Source organism: Acomys russatus, chromosome 14, assembly GCF_903995435.1.
Source record: "Acomys russatus chromosome 14, mAcoRus1.1, whole genome shotgun sequence".
NCBI lineage: Eukaryota > Metazoa > Chordata > Mammalia > Rodentia > Muridae > Acomys > Acomys russatus.
Window position 1 is genome coordinate 35,895,297 of NC_067150.1, and position 19,782 is coordinate 35,915,078.

Sequence of the window (19,782 nt, forward strand, 5' to 3'; positions counted from 1 at the left end):
AAAAGAGTGTTCTACTACTGAGCTACATTCACGGCCTCTGAAGCAGCATTTCTCTTTCTCGGTTACATATTATTTCCTTTGATAGGAAATGTGAGGTTCTCTAAAACTGCAGAATGTCAAGTTCTCTACAAAACTCTTTCAAATTTCTTATTTATGTGTATGGGTGTTTTGCCTGCATGTACATCTGTGTACCACATGCATGTGTGGTGCTCAGAGAAGCCAGAAGATAGCATCAGATCTGGAACTGGAGTCACAGATGGTCATGAGCCACCTGTGTGGGTGCTCAGACTCGCAGCTGAGTCCTCTGAAAGCTCTTAAGCCCTGAGCCACCTCTCCAGTCCATGTATATGATACTGTGTACTAGTTTCCTTTTCTGTTGCTGTGACAAATGCCATGCTAAAAGCCCCTTAGGGGCAAAGGGTTTATTCAGCTGACAATTCGCCAAGGTGGCAGGAGCTCGACAAGAGCAGAGAGAGCAAATGCATACATGCTTACTAGCGCTCAGCTTTCTCTACAATACAGACTCCCCAGGAAATGGTGGCACCCACAGTGGGTGGGTCTTCCTACCCCAACACAAATCAGGATAATCCCACACAGCCACAATGGGTCACCATGACCTAGGTGTCCCCAGTGAGACTCTCTTCGCAGGTGATTCTACACCTATCACAGCTGAACACTGAAGTCAGGGCTTCGCTAGGTAAGCACTGTACTTATCAGCCCATGGTCTTGACCACTGTTTCTCTCCCTTCCCTCAGTAGAACTTCAAGTCATAGAATACCCTTTGGTGCATCTTTCTTGATCTCAGAGGACACGAGTTCAATCCCCAGCACGGCACGGGAAGATCTTCTCCTTCTCAGCCTTAACTCCTCCCCAACCCCTCTCTCACCCACACACAACACATGAGAAGATCATGCTCTTCATGTTTTCCAGTCCTGAGCACAATTTATCCGTTCATTTAATATTCAAGTGCTCTGTTCTGTGGACTTGTCCCACACAAGCAGCCACACTAGGTTCTAACTTCTGGGTCCCTGTTACGCCCCGTCTCAACAACCCCCTTCAAAACACTGCCTGAGTCAGGGTTTAGTATTTTCTTTTTTTACATTTTTTCTTTCTTTCTTTTTTTTTTTTTTTTTTTTTCCTTTTTTGTTTTGTTTTTCGAGACAGGGTTTCTCTGTGTAGCCTTGGCCATCCTGGACTCACTTTGTAGACCAGGCTGGCCTCGAACTCACAGTGATCCGCCTGCCTCTGCCTCCTGAGTGCTGGGACTAAAGGCATGCGCCACCACGCCCGGCTTGTTTACATTTTTTCAAATTTCATTTTATGTGTGTTTTGCCTGCATCTCTACGTGTGTTTGATGCCAAAGAAGGTCAGAAGAGGGCATCAAATTTCCTGGAACAGGCATTACAGTTGTGAAATCTCATGTACAGGTGTTGGGAATCAAACCCAGGTCCTCTGGAAGAGCCACAAGCACTCTTTAACAACTGAGCCATCTCTCCAGCCCCATAGGGTTTAGTATTTTCAATTCCAATCCTTCAGGCACATGAAAAAACAAGGCCCTCCAATCCTTCTAGGGCTGCCTTCATTTTGTTATTGGTTAGAAGGTAGCCTCCTCCTGAACTCTTTCCCAATTTCTTCATGTATCTATGCTTAATTCAGCCATCACCACCGTCATCTTCCATGCTAAATAGGAACTTTTTGAGCTCTGTCCCAAGCCTTTGCTTCTTACTCTGGACCTTCTATTACTTGGCTTACCTTGCCCTGCCTGCAAGCCCCTCGAGGAAAGTCCCAAATGTTTATCTTTGTGTTTTTAGCAGCCTGCCTAAGCTATAGTCAAGACAATTTCTTTCCCAATTCTACGTGTAATAGGCAGCTTTTTTGCTATTGTTCTTGTTTTTTGAGACAGGGTTTCTCTGTTACACAGAGCCCTGGCAGACCTGGATTCTCTTTGTAGACCAGGCTGGCCTTGAATTCACAGAAATCTGCCTGTCTCTACCTCCCAAGTGCTGCGATTAAAGGTGTGTGCCACCACACCTGGCCTCTTTTTTATTTTTTAGGCAACGCTGGAAACGAAACCCAGGACTTTGTTTAGGCAGACAAGATAAGCAGTGACAGGTCCAAAGTCAGAAGCAGGAGTCAGGATGGAGATGGTGGTGGTGGTTGAATTAGACATATTTACTTGGACAATTTAGGAAGGCTTCATCCTGGAAGAGGCCAAAGGTCAGAAATCCCTGAGAATATTTCCCTTATACAGACTGGCAGCCAAGGAAAGAGGAACATGCTCAGAAGTGGCTGAGCAGACTTAGGAGGATGGCTCCATCAGGGCTTGCTTTCCAACACACAATCTGAGTCCAGATGCCCAGCACTTACACAGAAGCTACACACAGGATGCTTGTTAGTAACCTAGTGCTGGGCAGGGGCAGAGATAGGCAGCTCTCTGGTCCACCAGTCTAGCCAATACGTGAATTCATACATATCACATACCTACAGAGACACGCTCACATACACATTTTTTTAAAAAGTTTTTGAGAGAGGATTTCTCAGTGTAGCTTTGGCTATCCTGGAACTCATTCTGTAAACCAGGATGGTCTTGAACTCAAGAGATTCACCTGCCACTGCCTCCTGAGTGCTGGGATTAAAGGCATGTGCCACCACCATTCAGCTAATTCTTCAATTGGTAAAAATAAACAAACAAAACACTTTGAGAAATGTCAACTTCTTAGAGAACCCAATGAAAAGTCAGATGTGGTGGCGCACATCTGTAATCCCAGCACTTGGGAGGCAGAAGCAGGTAGATCTCTGTGAGTTCAAGGTCAGCCTGGGCTACACAGAGAACCCGCCTTGAACCAATGAAAGGCGTTAAGACTGCTAAGCAGTTAGAGCACCTGTTGCTCTTACAAAGATCGATTCTGTCCCCAGCACCCACACAGTAGGTAACTCCAGTCCCAGAGGACTGGTCACCCTCTTTTGACCTCCATGGGCACTGAACACCTGCAGCATATACTTGTTAAGTGCATCCATGCAGGTAAAATACTCATATGCAAAATAAAAATGAAATGAGGGCTGGAGAGTTGGCTCAGAGGTTAAGAGCACTGGTTGCTCTTCCAAAGGTCCTGAGTTCAATTCCCAGCAACCACATGGTGGCTCACAACCATCTGTAATGAGAGCTCTATGAGATCTGGTGCCCTCTTCTGGAGTGCAGGCATACATGCAGACAGAATGTTATATACATAATAAATCTTTAAATAAAATCAAATGAACATGTATGTGATAGATACGATTTTTTAAAATTTTCCCAAAAAAAAATCTATCAAAATCTGTCCACTCTCTAGGAAAATTTATAAACAGACCATTTTCTAGCTTGATTCCTGGCCCTCAAGTACGCAGCACTCTCTGGGGAACTTCCCAGCCCACCTCCACTCCAAACTCCTTTGCAGCCCCACAACCCCAACCTTTCCTAGAGGCAGAGTTCTAATTAGGAGGAGAGTGCATTTATGTCCTGGGGTCATTTATGTCCATCCTGTAACACTGCTGGCATTCACTCAGAGAGAGCCGCGCACTTGGGGCCTCCTTCCACAGAGCTGGTAGATGCTCTGGAGGAATGGACAACCTCCAAAAACAGCCCAAGTGCTTCTTCTTTTATTACGAAAAAACCAACTGTTCCACATATACAGCGTCTCCGATCCTGATCCTGTCCCTGAAGATAATGAGAGTCCCTGGAATGTAAAATGAAACATTGAGAGAAATGGCACCTGTTCTCAGTGGGTGATCTACAGTGAGGAAATAGCCCTCGTATGGAGCTCATGCCTGGTCTAGCGGACCGTGGGATAGGCATAGATATGGACTGAACATCACGGTCTAGCATGGCAAGGGAGTACCCGTACACCTGGTAACGTCCTGTAATGAGAACATAGAGGAAGGATTTCCTCAGTGAATCCACACCCTCAGGTTCCAGTCAAAGAGCAGTAGGGGAGGGGTCTACAGAATGATGCCGCCTGAGTCAGAAGGGAACACTGTCCTCAGCACCACTCTAAAGGCACCCAGAACAAGGGCGCCCACCAGGGCCTGCTTCCTGCCTGGCTCCAACTCCAAGACCTCGAGTAGGAATGGTCAGGCTCTGCAGGCTCAGCCCATCTGGACCCCGGGATCCTCAGGTATCCCTTGAAGCTTTTCCATTTCTCTTGAAGGTGCTTCAGAGACTGGCGGGGACCCTCTGGGAGCTTCAGACAGCACATAGTAGACAATGTCCCGCTGGCCTTGAGTGTCTGGCTGACTGACCATATGAGTGGGGTTGCCCTGAGAAGCTGAGAGGGCTGTCCCCTCAACAACCCCACCTCCCTCCTCCATCTCTTCCTCAGGTCCTGGCGCCCCCAGCACTGTTTCTAGAACGATGCCCTGCAGGCTGCTCTCATTCAGTGCCAATTCTGGATCTGATCCTTCTTGTAGCTGCTGCAGCAATTGCTGTGTCAGCTCCACACTCTCGTAGCGAACCAGCTGTAGCCGCATGTAGCCATCTTCATGCTCCTTGTACCTGCAGAAGGCGGTGGCAGACAGCAGAGGATGAAGACAGGCTGAAGGCACCTGGAGGAAGGCTTTGGAGTCTGTGATAGAACTGAATGAAGACTAAGAAAAGTTTTTTTTTAAGGTAATATGTAGAAAGGTCAGAGGAGAAGACTCAAATGGGAAAACTAACGCAGAAGCCCAACCCAGTGGAGACTGATCAGCTCTGCAATAGGGCAATGTCAAAAGTTTATGAGAAAGCCGCGGAGCTGAAAGCTGAGGAGGGTCAGCTCAGCCTTTAATTCTGGCTCTGGCTCTGGGACTTTTGACACTATTTGTTAAGTCTGACATTAACCTTTGTACTAGAAAAGGCACAGCCATTGCCCAGCATGGTGGCACCTGCCTTTAATCCTAGCACTCAAGAGGCAGAGGCAGAAGCAGGCCAATCTCTGTGAGTTTGAGGCCAGCCTGGTCTACAGAATGATTCCAGGATAGTCAGGGCTACACAGGGAAACCCTGTTGGGCGGCAGCGGGGAGGTGGGGGTGGGAGGGGCAGTCACAGCTTTGCATGGTGGAGCACACCTTTAGTCTCATCAGAGCAGAGCAGACACAGATGGATCTCTGTGAGTTCAAGGCCAGCTTGGTCTAGATAATAAGCTCTAGGCCAGCCAGGGCTATATGGAGATCCTGTCTCTAAAACAATCAACAAGATAAAACATACACACATACACACACACACACCCCAACAGAACAAAACAAAAAACAATCTTTGCTCCACCTTTTTAATTTATCTTTTTTTGGTTTTTCGAGACAGGGTTTCTCTGTGTAGCCTTGGCTGTCCTGGACTTGCTTTGTAGACCAGGCTGGCCTTGACTCACAGTGATCCTCCTGCCTCTGCCATGCTCTACCATTTTTAAGGCTGAAACTAAACATAGATGGTAGGTATCAAAGTACCATATATCAATTTCTTTTTCCTTGTTAAAAGGTCTGTCAGGTGCTAGGTGTGGTAGCAAACACCTTAATCCCCGTACTCAGGAGGCAGAGGCAGGTGGATGGGTGTGAGTTTGAGGCCAGCCTGGTCTACAAAAAGAATACCAGGACAGCCAAGGCTTCTCAGAGAAACCCTGTCTCAAAAAAAAAAAAAAGAAGAAAAGAAAAAAAGTCTGTCAGGCTGGTGAGATAGCTCAGGGTGTAAAATGCTTGCCATGCATGCCTGATGCCCGATGAGTTGAGTATCTGGAAGTCACGTAAGAGTAAGAGAGAAGCAGCTCCAAGAGTTGTATCCCGAGCTCTCCAGGAGCACGGGAACCCCCGCCCCCAAATACACACAGTAATAAACAAAAACAAATCTGTGGGGAAAAGATTTAGACCTACCGAAAACGAGGGTGTCCCGAGGGCCACTTGAACTGGTGCTTCTTGCGAAGGTGCACGGTGAGGTTGTTGCCACGTGTGAAGCATTTGTCACAGACATGGCACTTGTACCTTGGCTCTGAGTCTCCCTACGGAGAAGGGAGGAGGAAATGAGGTCAGCTCCTCAGCCACTCTCCTGCTGACCCTTCCCGGGCAGCCGCTTACCTCATGCACTTTGCGGTGATGGGACTTGACAGAGCTGAGCGATCGAGCACTGAAGCTGCAGTTCTCAAAGTCACACCGGTAGGCGGACTCCTTGCTGTGGGTGTCCAGGTGCTTCCGGAGGTCAATCAGATTCTTGCAACTTCCAGAAGAAATCAGGAAGGGTTGGAGGGCATATGGAACCCTGAAACCTGAGCCCTGTATTTTGCCCCCTGAGTCCTCTTACCTGTAGTCACAACAGTCACATTTAAAGGGCCGGTCTTCACTGTGTCGAAAGCGCATATGATTACGGAGAGAGGAAGGCAGTGGGCAGGTCATGTCACACAAAGGACATTTATAGTGATTCACTGAGGAGCAGAGAAGAAGGATCTATGAAGGGACTCACAGGGCCTTGAGGGGAGGCCAGGGAGGCTTGGGCGCAGGCCACTCACCATGGTTCCGCATGTGGTCTCGCAACAGCCTCTCTGTGGCAAATCTCTTGGAACAGTGGGAACACTGGAAGCGCTGCTCTGGGGTGGGGTAGGCAGAACAAAGGGGCTGAAGAGAGCAGTGAAGGGCAGAGAGGAGGAGAGCCATCCCAGACAGAGGGAACCACCCAGGGAGCCAAGGGAAGCTACAGATGGGGTTTGGAGTCGAGACCTGAGTTAAACCCCAGCTTTACCACTTACTAGCTGTGTGATCTCAGGTAAGTGGTTTAAGCTCTCTGAGCCTCAGTTTCCTCATCTGTAAAAAGGGGAATAAGAAGCCTACCTCATGGGGCTGTTGTGAGGATTCCTGAGGTAGCTGATGCCGCCAACAGAAAGTGCTGAACAATGTCTAAGAGAAGTTTAGGAGGCTCCTGGTCCCAAAAGGGGAAGAGAGCCCGGGTACAGATCTCTGTGGCAGCCACCTCCCCTGGGAACATAGCCTCAGCTTCACTTTAAGTAGGGCAGCCCACTCTCCCCTTTCTCTCTAACTGCTTACGATCCAATGAGGTCTGGCGCCGGATGTGATCTAAAAACTTGGTGTTGTTGGCAAACATGCCCCCACAGGTGGGACAAGCCACCACCTTCTCCTGGGTGTGGCTGCGGAGGTGTTCTCGAAGCTTACACCGGTCCTTAAAGGTACAGGTACAGCCTGGGAAGGAAGAGCTGATCATGTTCCATCCTTAAATCCCCCTCCCCAAGTTGGCTCTGGTACCCGCTATTTTCTCTAGCCAGTAGCCTACTTTGTCTTGCAGGATTGGTCCCATCCCTAGCTCCTCCAGACCCTAACACCTCCAGAGTTTTAACCAGAGGCCAGAGAAGAGGGGTGGCCCTACCTTTCCAACCACACAGCACCACATGGTTGTCCTTGCTGATAGCTTGGTAGTCACAGCACAGGCTGTGCGCATCCACGTGCCGATAGAACCACTCAGGATTGTCGAAGGTACTCTGTGCCAGGGCAACTTGGGGTGAGGACTGACAGTGGTTAGAGGGACTCTCACCCATGTCAAAGGGGGGTTTCTTGCTCTCCCCCAAATTAACTTGTGGGAATGGGGAAGGTTTAAGACAAAGGAAGTACACAAGAAGAGAGGGGAGACAGTAGCAGGAGTATCGGAAATATAAGGCAATTGAGTCAAGATCCCCAGCTTCCTTCTACCCCTCTTTCTAGCATTGTCTGCTGACCTCGCAATGCTCCCATAGACACAGGAAATGGTCAGGGATGTCAGGGATGACGTTCCGGCTCTGGAAGTCCAGGATGCAGGGGCTGAGATCAGCCTGGCTTTGCAAGGCTTGCAGCCCCCACTGCTTCAGCTTGGTGTGGTAGCAATGGAAGTAGACATGGCGGATGAGGTCGGCAGAACTGTCCAGAGAGCAAAAGCCACATTCCTGCCACAAGCAGGAGAATTCTTCCTCTGCAGAAAGGTTTAGAAGGAATGGTCTGACACTTTCCAAGCTCAGTTCACTTTCCATCTCAGACATTAAGCAGGACTCTGACTAGGGATGAACTAGGAGTTTATCCGCCTTTGTAACATTAGTCAATGACTTTCAACTGAGTCAGGGATTTCCGACTTTACAAGTAGGCAAGAGTCCCAGCCACATGGCTCTCAGAGAACCATAGTTACATAACTGCAACTAGTGGCAAGGGATACGGGGTCAGGTATGGGCACCAGACAAGTTTTACACAGAATTAGGTATGCTGGCTCTTATCTGTAACACCAGAACCCAGGAGGGTGGGCAGGCAAACTGCCACGATTTCAAGACCAACCTGAGCTACAAAGTAAGACCCTGCCACAAACTAAGTGGTAAGCAGAAGTAACCTGACGCTGACTGCAGCTACACAAAGCCCCTACGCTAAGAGCGAATGAAAAAGAGACCTGTACTCCAGGCTGAGGTGAACAGCTGGTAGAGGCCTGAGCCAGAGACCAGGGAGAAGGTGTTAGGGTATCCCTGGCAAACATGCACAACCTCTCCTCAGTTTCCCATGGTCCCTGAGGAAGGCAGGGCCCCAACACTCCAGTTCTCTTTTCCCTTCCACTCTGCTTACTTCAAGGCAGACTCATTATTTATTTCAACCCACTTCCTGTCTCTCCAGCCCCTCTAAGCACCACATTTCCAATATTTAACAGAAATTCACTTCTTTTGAAAAGCTGAGAGCCGGGTGTGATGGCACACACCTTTAATCCCAGCACTTGGGAGGCAGAGGCAGGCAGATCTCTGTGAGTTCGAGGCCAGCCTGGTCTACAAAGTAAGTCTAGGACAGCCAAGGCTACACAGAGAAACCTTGTCTCCAGAAAAAAAAAAAAAAAAAAAAAAAGAAAGAAAAAAGAAAAGGAAAAGCTGAAACTTCCAAAAGTAAAACCACCTCTTAATTTCACTTCTGTGTATTATTTGACTTTGCAAACAGGTGTGGGTACGTAACTATAATCCTAGAATCTCTGCAGGATCAGGACTTAAATGTTCCACCTTAGTTGCATAACAAGTTTAAAGTCAGTCAGGGCTACAGGAGACAAAGAAAAGGAAAAAAGAATAAAACAGAATGAAGAGCACTTTTGAGTGTACTGAATAAAGCTGTTCAGTTATCTTCTTAGCTGTGATATAAATGTACTCCAAAACCTTGTGTGGTGGCTGATGCTAGCAACCCTAGCATTTGGGAGGCAAAAGCAGGACTTCAGTGGGTGTGAGGCTGGATTACAGAGACCCCTCTCGGAAGTAAACAGGGGCTCAAGATAGCTTAGCTGTTAAAGAGTATTTGTTGCTCTTGCAGAGGACCTGGGATTGGCTCACACATGATGGCTTATAACCATTCACAAATCCAGTTCAAGGGAATACAACATCCTCTTCTGGCCTCTATAGGCACCAGGCATGCTCATGGCGCTCATTCACGCCGCAGGCAATACAGACACATAAAATAAATAAATCTAAACAAAAAATGCAAATAATTATAATAAAAAGGGAAAAGAGCTAGCTGGGTGTAGTGGCACATGCCTTTAACTACAGCACTCAGGAGGAAGTAGATCTCTGTGAATTCAAGGCCAGCTGGTCTACAAAGTGAATCCAGGGCAGCCAAGGCTACACAGAGAAACCCTGTCTCGAAAAACCAGACAGAAAAACAAGGCAAAAGGAGACTGGGCATAGTGATACAAAGCCTTTAATGCCAGTATTCAGGAGGCACAGGCAGGGAGACACCTTTAATCCCAACACTCAGATCTCTATAAACTCAAGGTAAGCATGGTCTAGATAGATAGACAGTAAATTCCAGGCCAACCAAGAATAAAAAGTGAGGCCTTGTCTCAAAAAAAAAAAAAAAAAAAAAAGGCCAGGTATACACCGTTAATCCCAGCACTTGGGAGGCAGAGGCAGGGGGAGCTCTGTGAGTTCAAGGCCAGCCTGGTCTACAAAGTAAGTCTAGGACAGCCAGGGCTGTTACAGAGAAACCCTGTCTTGAAAAAACAAAATATGTTGGGCGTGGTGGCGCACGCCTTTAATCCCAGCACTCGGGAGGCAGAGGCAGCCAGATCACTGTGAGTCTGAGGCCAGCCTGGTCTACAAAGTGAGTCCAGGACAGCCAAGGCTACACAGAGAAACCCTGTCTCGAAAAACTAAAAAATAAAAAATAAAAAATAAGCCGGGCGTGGTGGCGCACACCTTTAATCCCAGCACTCGGGAGGCAGAGGCAGGCGGATCGCTGTGAGTTCGAGGCCAGCCTGGTCTACAAAGTGAGTCCAGGACGGCCAAAGCTACACAGAGAAACCCGGTCTCGAAAAACCAAAATAAATAAATAAATAAATAAAAAATAAAAATAAAAAATAAAAAAAATAAAAAAATTGGGGGAGGGGTAAGGGGGGACAGCAAGCTGGTTCAGCAGGTAAGGCACTTATCGCCAAGCCTAATGATCTTCTGAGTTTTGATTCCCAGAACCCACACAGTGGAAGAGAAGGATAAACTCCCAGTTATCTTCTGACTCTACACATAAGCCACGGTGTGCTCACACTACCCACACACTATACACACACACTACACACACACACACACACACACACACACACACACACACACACACACACGTCATCCATCCATCCGCACCCTCAAAAAATGTTTAAGGAAAGAGGTGCAGCAGGATGCGTTAGCAGGGAAAGGAAGCTGTATCAACCCTGATGGCATGGGACCTCCGGGTGAAGGAACAGACGCCCACGAGTTGTCCCGTGATCTCCATACTTGATCCACAGCATGCACGTGCCCACACACATATACACACAAAATCACAAATTGTTTCTGATGGTAATCATTCGACACATCCTTGTTGATTGAATTCTTTATAAATGACTTCACGATATTTTTATGAATGAAGAAAAGTATAGTTACAAAAACAAACCTAGGAAGCTGCAGAAATGGCTTGGTGGTTAAGAGCACTGGCTACTCTTCCAGAAGTCCCAGGTCCGATTTCCAGCACCCACATGGCGGCTCACAACTGTCTGTAACTCCAGCTCCAAGGGATTCAACACCCTCATTCAAACATAAATGCAGGCAAAATGCCAAAGCACATGAAAGTAAAAACAAAAAAAGAAAAAAGCCAAGTGTGGTGGTGCATGCTTAGGAGGCAGAGGCAAGTTGATGTCTCAAGAGTTTGAGGCCAGCCAGAAATACAAAATGAGTTCTAGAACAGCAAGGACTACAGAGAGCAACCCTGTATGGAAAAAGAAAAATCTGTTTTCCCAGCTGTCCTCTCTCTCTAGGAGTCGGATTTCCCACCTGCCCTTGCGCTGTTTCCTGCTCCCTTACCAAGTGGGTCCTCTTCCTCGTCTTCCTCCTTAGAGCCATGCATGTGCTGCTGCAGGTGCTGAGTGGCGTGCTCGAAGAACTCCTCCATGGCTGAGCACACAAAGGAGCAGGACCCCCACTCGCACTGGAGCCCCAGGTTCTCTTTCCGGGCAACTTTTCCAGGAGGCGACATGGCCTTCACCTTCCAGGAAGAGGAAGAAACCCAGAGCTGTCAGTCTGTATTCCGGGCTGCTGGAGGCAGCGTGCTGGGAGTCAGCAGGTACTCTTCAGTATCTTGTGCTTTGTTTCCGTAAGGATGGGCCGCAGTTTCTCAGCCCTAGAGGCCGGCTGGTTTCCTGAGAAGAGAGAACAATACTGAGCACGTGCCAAGCGCTAAGCTAAACACTTTAACAGACGGTTTCTCACATAGCTGCAGAGCATATTCCCACGGGAAATAGAACAATGCTCAGCTTCAGAGACTAGAATTAAAACCCAAACTCCACTGCTTACCACCTACTAGCTCTGAGGCCTTGGCCAAAATGGGGGGATAACAAAAGTTTTGTTCTGAACTTCACACTTACTATACATAGGATACAATACTATTTTGTTGTGCCTGGAGAGATGATTCAGGTAAGGGCCGTGACTACTCTTCTAGTGAACCTGAGTTAGAGTCCCAATAACCCTATGGTTGCTCACAACCATCCACAGCCCTAGTTCCAGGAATGCAGCCCCCTCTTCTGCCCTCGGATGGCGTTGCAGACATCCATACAGGTAAAATACCCCACATCCATTAAAGTACAAATAAACCTCAAAAGGCTGGAGAGGTGACTCAGTGGTTAAGAGTACTGGCTGTTCCTCTAGAGGACCTGGGTTCACTTCCCAGCACCCACATGGCAGCTCATAAGTGCCTGTAACTCCAGTTGTAGGTGATCCAACACCATCACGCAGACCTTTGTTTAGGCAAAACCCATTGCATAAGAAATAAAAATAGGGGCTGGAGAGATGGCTCAGCGGTTAAGAGCACTGACTGCTCTTCCAGAGGTCCAGAGTTCAATTCCCAGCAACCACATGGTGGCTCACAACCATCTATAATGTGATTTGATGCATACTGTATACATAATAAATAAAACTTAAAAAAAAGAAATAAAAATAAACAAATTAAAAAAAAATCAAAAACAGGCTGAAGAGACGGCTCAGAGGTTAAGAGCGCTGTCTGCTCTTCCAAAGGTCCTGAGTTCAATTCCCAGCAACCACATGATAGCTCACATCCTTAATGAGATCTGGTGCCCTCTTCTGGCTCTGGTGTGCAGGCAGAACACTATACATATAATAAATAAATCTTTTTTTAAATAAAAATACTATTTTGTTGTTGTTTTGTGTATTTTTGTTGTTGTTTTGGATTCAGGGTTCCTCTATGTTATCATGACTGTCCTGGACTTGCTTTGTAGACCAGGCTGGCCTTGAACTCACAGCGATCAGCCGGCCTCTGCCTCCCGAGCACTGAGATTAAAGGTGTGCGCCACCATACCTGGCATTTTGTGTATTTTTTACACTGAGAATTGAACCTAGAACTTTATATATGGTACCTAGGACAGGATTCCCTAAGTGGCGCAGGCTGACCTTAAGCTCACTCTGCAGTTTAGTGTGCTGCGATCCTCCTGCCTCAGACTCCCAAGTAGCTGGGATTACAATCTTGTGCCACCAAACCCAGCCATAGTAAGCACTAGATGTGTGAGGTTTTTTGGTTTTGCTTTTTTGGAGGAGGATGGGAGGAAGGGAGTGTGGACCTGTGTGGTTCCTCAAGAATCAGCCATCTGAGGGATTTTTGTTGTTGTTTTTCAAGACAGGGTTTCTCTGTATAATAGCCATGGCTGTCTTGGAACTCACTCTGTAGCCCATGCTGGTTTCGAATTCAAGAGAGCCTCTGCCTCTCGTATGCTGGGATTAAAGGCCTGCTCCACTGCACCTGGCTATTTGCTTTTGATATAGAGTTTCATGTTGGCCTAGAGCTCACCAAATAGGCTAGACTGGCTGACCAGTGAACTCCAAGGATCCTCCTGTTTCTACTTCCCAGAAATAGGATTACAAACACTCACTGGCCCTCTTACAGTAGAGGTTGGCCTTGACCCGCTCATCTACCTCCAGAATGCTAGGATTAAGTGGTTTCACCACTCTGGAAATCAAACCCAGGGCCTCCTGATGTTTATGAAACAATCACTTTACTGACTGAGCCACCTCTCTAGTCTCTTATTAAGCATTTTATTTGCATCATGTAATTGGTGACACTACCCTATGAGGCAGGCACCATATAAACCTCATTTACAGCTGGGAGTGGTGGTGCACGCCTTTAATCCCAGCACTTGGTAGGCAGAGACAGGCGGATCGCTGTGAGTTTGAGGCCAGCCTGGTCTACAAAGCGAGTCCAGAACAGCTAGGGCTACACAGAGAAACCTTGTCTCGGGAAAAAGAAAAGAAAAGAAAAAGAATATTGGGGGCTAGAAGATGGCTCAGAGGTTAAGAGCACTGACTGCTCTTCCAGAGGTCCTGAGTTCAATTCCCAGCAACCACATGGTGGCTCATAACCATCTATAATGTGATCTAATGTCCTCTTCTGGTGTGCAGGTATACATGCAGGCAGAGTACTGTATACATAATAATAAATAAATATTTAAAAAAAAAAGAATATTTAGCAAACTATAAACACTGAAGTTAGAGTGAAAACAGGGTTCCCACATTCTGGTGAATTTTTCATTTTAACATTAGAGGAGTGGTGGAATCAAGCATTGGGAAGGCATCACCATGGCCAGCTAAATATTCTTAAGAATATAGTTAAGGGGGCTGGAAAGATGGCTCAGTGGTGAGGAGCACTGACTGCTCCTCCACAAGTCCTGAGTTCAATTCCCAGCAACCACATGGTGTGTCACAGCCATCTATAATGAGATCTGATGCCCTCTTCTGGCCTGCAGGTGTACTCGCAGACAGAGCACTCTATACAAATAATAAATAAATCTTTAAAAAAAAAAAAAAAATATATATATATATATATATATTTAAATATTTGTTTTAAAAAATGAGAACAGGAGCCAAGTGTGGTAGCCCACGTCTTTAATCCCAGCACCTAGGAGGCAGAGGCAGGCAGATCTCTATGAGTTTGAGGCCAGCCTGGTCTACAAAGTAAGTCCAAGACAGCCAAGGCTACAGAGAGAAGCCCTGTCTCCAAAAAACTAAAACTAAAACTAAAACTAAAAATGAGAACAGGGGGAAGTGAAAAAATGAGAACAAAGTTAAAGGTTCATGCCAATATTTTAGGAGGAATGTTAAAAGGGCCAATTCTGCAGAACATGGGTGGGGGGGGGCAGGGGGGACCCAAAAAACAAAGCTTCTTGTCACACTAGCCTGACAACCTGAGTGTGAGCCCAGGAACCCACATAAGGATAGAATGAATTCACTGCAAAGTTGTCCTCTGCCCTCCTCATGCATACCTTGGCACGTGTGTGCCCCATCTCATTATTTGCTCACACCATTAATTCTTTTAAAGAGGGTAATGGGGTTAGGGGTACAGGCCAATGGCTTTAATCCCAGCATCCAGAAGGCAGGAGGCAGAGGGGCAGAAGGATCTGAGTTCGAGGCCAGCCTGGTCTACAGAGCATGGTGTGTGTGTGTGTGTCCGCGTCCACGCACGCACAGTGTGTGTGGTACTGGCATTTGAGGCAGGATCTCTTGGCAGTTTCCGGCCAGCCAGAGCTACAAAGTAAGAAGGTCTCAAAAAAGAAGCTGCTATGTACTACATATTATATGTGAGTGTATGTGTCTGAAGAGGGAATCAGACTGGTGGAGGGAAAAGGAGCCGCGCGTTGCCGCACTAGCCTTTTATCTCAGTGCTCAGGGAGGCAGAGGCAGGCAGATCAATGCCAGTCTGGTCTACAGTGTGAGTCCAGGGCCGGGCATGGTTGCCCACTCCTTTAATCCCAGCACTCGAGAGGCAGAGAGAAGATCGCTGTGAGTTCGAGGCTAGCCTGGTCTACAAAGCGAGTCCAGGTCAGGCAAGGCTACAGAGAAACTCTGTCTCGAAAAACCAAAAAACGAAACAAACAAACAAACCAAAAACCAATGTTAGTCCAGGACAGGCAAGGCTACACAGACAGAGCCTGCCTTGGAAAAGAGAGAGAGAGAGAGAGAGAGAGAGAGAGAGAGAGAGAGAGAGAGAGAGAGAGAGAGAAAGAGAGAGAGAGAGAGAGAGAAGAAAAAGAAAAATGGGACGAAACTCCTCAGTTTTGTGATCTTAAAATTACTTAACCCAAGCCGGGCGTGGTGGCGCACGCCTTTAATCCCAGCACTCGGGAGGCAGAGGCAGGTGGATCGCTGTGAGTTCAAAGCCAGCCTGGTCTACAAAGTGAGTCTATGATGGCCAAGGCTACACAGAGAAACCCTGTCTCGAAAAACCAAAAAAAAAAAAAAAAAAAAAAAAAAAAAAAAAATTACTTAACCCATGTGGGACTATCGCATTACTACAGCTCAGTAAAGGTTAGCTACAAGTATCCTTGTTTCTGAGCGCTAATTCGGGGATGGGGGACATTCAATCCACAGGATCCCTGCCTAACACTTCATCAGTTGTCACAGTACAAAACCATGCCATCAACAAATACTAAGAGAGTACGTTGTATCGCTAGGCACCAATGAACTCTGAGCCATAAATCCAGAAAAAGACAGACCCAGGTCTTAAACAAGGACTCACAGACGAGGATCTGATGGCTGAACACGACAACCAAACCAAAGCGCACGACGAGGACGATCTGGATACAGCAAGGCCCGTGGGCAGGCTCGCCTAGGCGCTGAGGCCAAAGCCGAGCTTCGGAGGATGGCCAGAACTCCGAGGAGGAAGGAGACCGTCCCCGAGCGCCCAGCCCGGAGGGCTTCCCGCAATCAGCGACGCCAAACGTGGCACTGACCGAGACCAGCCGCAGCGACCCCCCCCCCCAAGACTGAGGGCGCGGAGGCGCAGGGCGGGCTTGGACGCCTCACCAAGCCGTTCCAGGACGCCCGGCCTCCCGCAGGCTCCCGAGGGCAACCCTAGCCACCAAGCCACCGGAGCCCCGAGACCCACTCACCTGCCAGCGCCCGGGGATGCCCAGCGCCCCACCCACCTTCACCATATACCCGGAGGAGCTTGAACGACGACCAGCGACAGCCAATCGCCACTCTCGAGCCGACCGGCAGCCAATGGTCGCTGCGCCTAATGGACACCATGCGCACCAAAACACGGAAGAGGCGGGAACGGTGGGGAGGAGAGGGCTCCGTTTCCCAAGGGGTAGAGTGAGGGACGACCGGATGTGGAAAAAGTCAGTGTCACTCGCCAAGGGGGTTGGGGCTGCTCTAGGATGTGTGCAGGCGGGAAGCTTTGAGGCTCGAATGCCCTCTACTGCGCAGGCTCCGCACCAACTGCCTATTGGGCATGCGCTTAGGGCTGGGCTGTCTTTGGCCTCGCAGCTTCTGTATAGTTCATTAAGTTAGTTGGGTGGGCGGTTAATCCACACTGGGGCCCTAGCTCCAATTTGGTCTAGATTTTCTTGGTCTTCCCTGTTCTATATACGCCAGGCTGACCTTGAACTCACAGAAGTCCACCTGTATTTGCCGCCCAAGTGTTCGTATTAAAGGCATAGGCCAACACATTTGCCCAGTGACCTTAACCTTCAAACCCACCTGCTCTACCACAGCATGCTGAATTATATAGATTTTGCCACCTCACCCCGTTTATGTGGTGCTCCAGGAGCCAATCAAGAGCTGCTACTTGCTAGACAAGCGCCCTAACAATAGCCACAAACCCCAGCCCGAGACTACTTTCTTCAACGCGAGATCACCTCTACTCACTTATCTTCACTTCCATTCTAGTCCATGGACAATACCCATCCCAGAATTCCACTCGAACTTAACATGTCCCATGGCTCATTTCTTTACAGGGCATCCTCCACAGAGCTCAGCAAAGCGATCTTTAACACCAATTACAAAAAACCTCCATACCTGATCAAGTCACTACGCCGGGGTAAAATATTCAAAGACATTCTGTAGCCTTCAGTACAAAGGGCCCAAACAAAACGGAAAATTTCTAAACTCCAACATCTTGGGCCCTGCCTACAACAAATTGTCATTTCCTGCACCTCAGCCACAAATTTTAGTTTCCTTGCCACACGGTGCCTTCTTTTATTTCTCAAGGTTTGTGCTTGTTTTCCCCTGAAAGTCTCCCCTTTGCCCTTCCACTTATGTAACTGACTTCCTAGCTATTCCGTGTTTCAACAGAGACAGTTCCTTCTCTGAGAACTGGCTCTCCTTATTATCGTGTATTGCATCTGTGTGTTTTCTACACTGCATTTTTCAAGAGTCAGCGAGGAAGAACAGTTGTGTCTATTTTATAAACCTCATAGTCCAGGCGAGGGAAACTCAGTAAGTATTTAAAACTGCCAGGCACAGAGGCACATAGCTTTACTCCCAACACTTGGGAAGCAGTGGCAGGTGGACCTCTGAGTTCCAGGCCAACCTGGTCTAGATTGTGAGTTCTAGGCCACCCAGGCTTACACAGTGAGACCTCATGTCAGAAAACAAACAAGCCAAGCACCACATGAAGCTTGGTGTGGTAACACACACACACACACACACACACACACACACACACACACACACACACACACACACGTGTAAACCCCAGTGCTGGAGAGGTGGAGGCAGAAAGATCATAAATTGAAGGTTAGTGTGGGGGAAGGGTACTATATAGTAAGTTACAAGACAGCCTAGGCTATGAGACTCTTTCTCAAAAATAATTTTGTCAACCTGGGTATGGTGGCGCATACATGCCTTTAATCTCAGCACTTGGGAGGCACAGGCAGATGGATTGCTGTGAGTTCGAGGCCAGCCTTGTCTACAAAGTGAGTCCAGGACAGCCAAGGCTACTCAGAGAAACCCTCTCAAAAAAACAAAACAACAACAATAACAACAACAACAACAACAACAATTTTGTCCTACATAAATAAGTTTAAAGACAACATAAAACTAGGTCAAGCTGAGGCAGGTGTTCACAGACCAGGTCTTCTGCAGCTAGGGAGGCAGGAAGATCCCAAGGTAATGTATTGGGACATTATCTCAAAAGAAGAAAGCAACTGCAGTCATGATGCTTGGCTTCTATAATCTCATGCAGACCTGCCTGCCTCTGCCCTCTGAGCGAGGGGATAAAGGGTGTGGCCACTACAACTAGCTAAGATTTCTTTCTTTTCTTTTCTTTCTTTCTTTTTTTTTTTTTTGTTTTTTCGAGACAGGGTCTGTGTTAACCTTGCCTGTCCTGGACTCACTTTGTAGACCAGGCTGGCCCCAAACTCACAGCGATCCGCCCACCTCTGCCTCCCAAGTGCTGGGATTAAAGCCACCACGCTCAGCTAAGTGTTTCGACTAAACGTATGTGTGGCCTGGTACCAGAAGAAATTATCAATCAGATCCCCAGCAACTAGCAATACAGACAGTTATAAACTGTCAGATGAGTGCTGGTAACTGAGCCTCAGTGCTTGGTAAAAGGAGCAAGTGTTCTTTTTTTGTTTGTTTGCTTGCTTGCTTGCTTAAGATAGGGTTTCAGGCATGGTGGAGCACGCCTTTCATCCCAGCACCTGGGAGGCAGAAGCAGGCAGATCTCTGAGTTCAAGGCTTGCCTGGACTACAGAGCAAGTTCCAGGACAGTCAGGGCTGTTACACAGAGAAACTCTGTGTTGAAAAGCAAAAACAAGCCGGGGGTGGTGGCGCACGCCTTTAATCCCAGTATTCGGGAGGCAGAGGCAGGCGGATCGCTGTGAGTTCGAGGCCAGCCTGGTCTACAAAGTGAGTCCAGGATGGCCAAGGCTACACAGAGAAACCCTGTCTCGAAAAACCAAAAAAAAAAAAAAAAAAAAAAAAGAAAGAAAGAAAGAAAGAAAGAAAAGAAAAAGCAAAAAACAAACAAAAAAGACAGAGTTTCTGTATGTAACAGCTAGGGCTGTCCTGGAACACGCTCTGTAGACCAGGCTGGCCTTGAACTCACAGCAATCCACCTGCCTCTGCCTCCCAGGTGCTGGAATTAAAGGTGTGTGCCACCACCGCCTGGATCAAGTACTCTTTTTTTGATGAACCTTCTCTTCAGCCTCACCCTCCTTTATAGATTGCTGGGAATAAAGGCATGTACCACACCTAGTTTTTTTTTATCAACCTTATTCATTTAGAAATTCCTATTTCTAGCACTACTTCATGAAATACTAAACCTCTTTTTTTTTAATTTCTGATTTTTTCGAGACAGGGTTTCCCTGTGTAGCCTTGGCTGTCCTGGATTCCCTTTGTAGACCAGGCTGGCTTCAAATTCACAGCAATCTGCCTGCCTCTGGCTCCTAGCTGCTAACCCTCATTTTAACTTGGATTTATAGCACTGAAAATGGTCCTTAGCCTTTTTAGTAATTTAATGAAGAAAAACTTGTCACAGAGATGT

The 19,782-nt window shown here is 47.6% G+C and overlaps 1 protein-coding gene across 1 annotated transcript; it reads right to left on the reverse strand.

Moving 5' to 3' along the window:
- Positions 1–4,068: 4,068 nt before the first annotated feature.
- Hinfp (histone H4 transcription factor) lies at positions 4,069–16,489 on the reverse strand. Its single transcript, XM_051156280.1, has 10 exons — positions 16,400–16,489; positions 11,313–11,647; positions 7,716–7,945; positions 7,370–7,481; positions 7,033–7,185; positions 6,501–6,578; positions 6,296–6,416; positions 6,073–6,211; positions 5,872–5,996; positions 4,069–4,528 (listed from the first exon to the last, which is right to left on the reverse strand). The coding sequence occupies exons 2-10, from the start codon at positions 11,482–11,484 to the stop codon at positions 4,123–4,125; spliced, it is 1,536 nt and encodes a 511-aa protein (XP_051012237.1). The 5' UTR covers positions 11,485–11,647; positions 16,400–16,489; the 3' UTR covers positions 4,069–4,122.
- Positions 16,490–19,782: the final 3,293 nt, after the last annotated feature.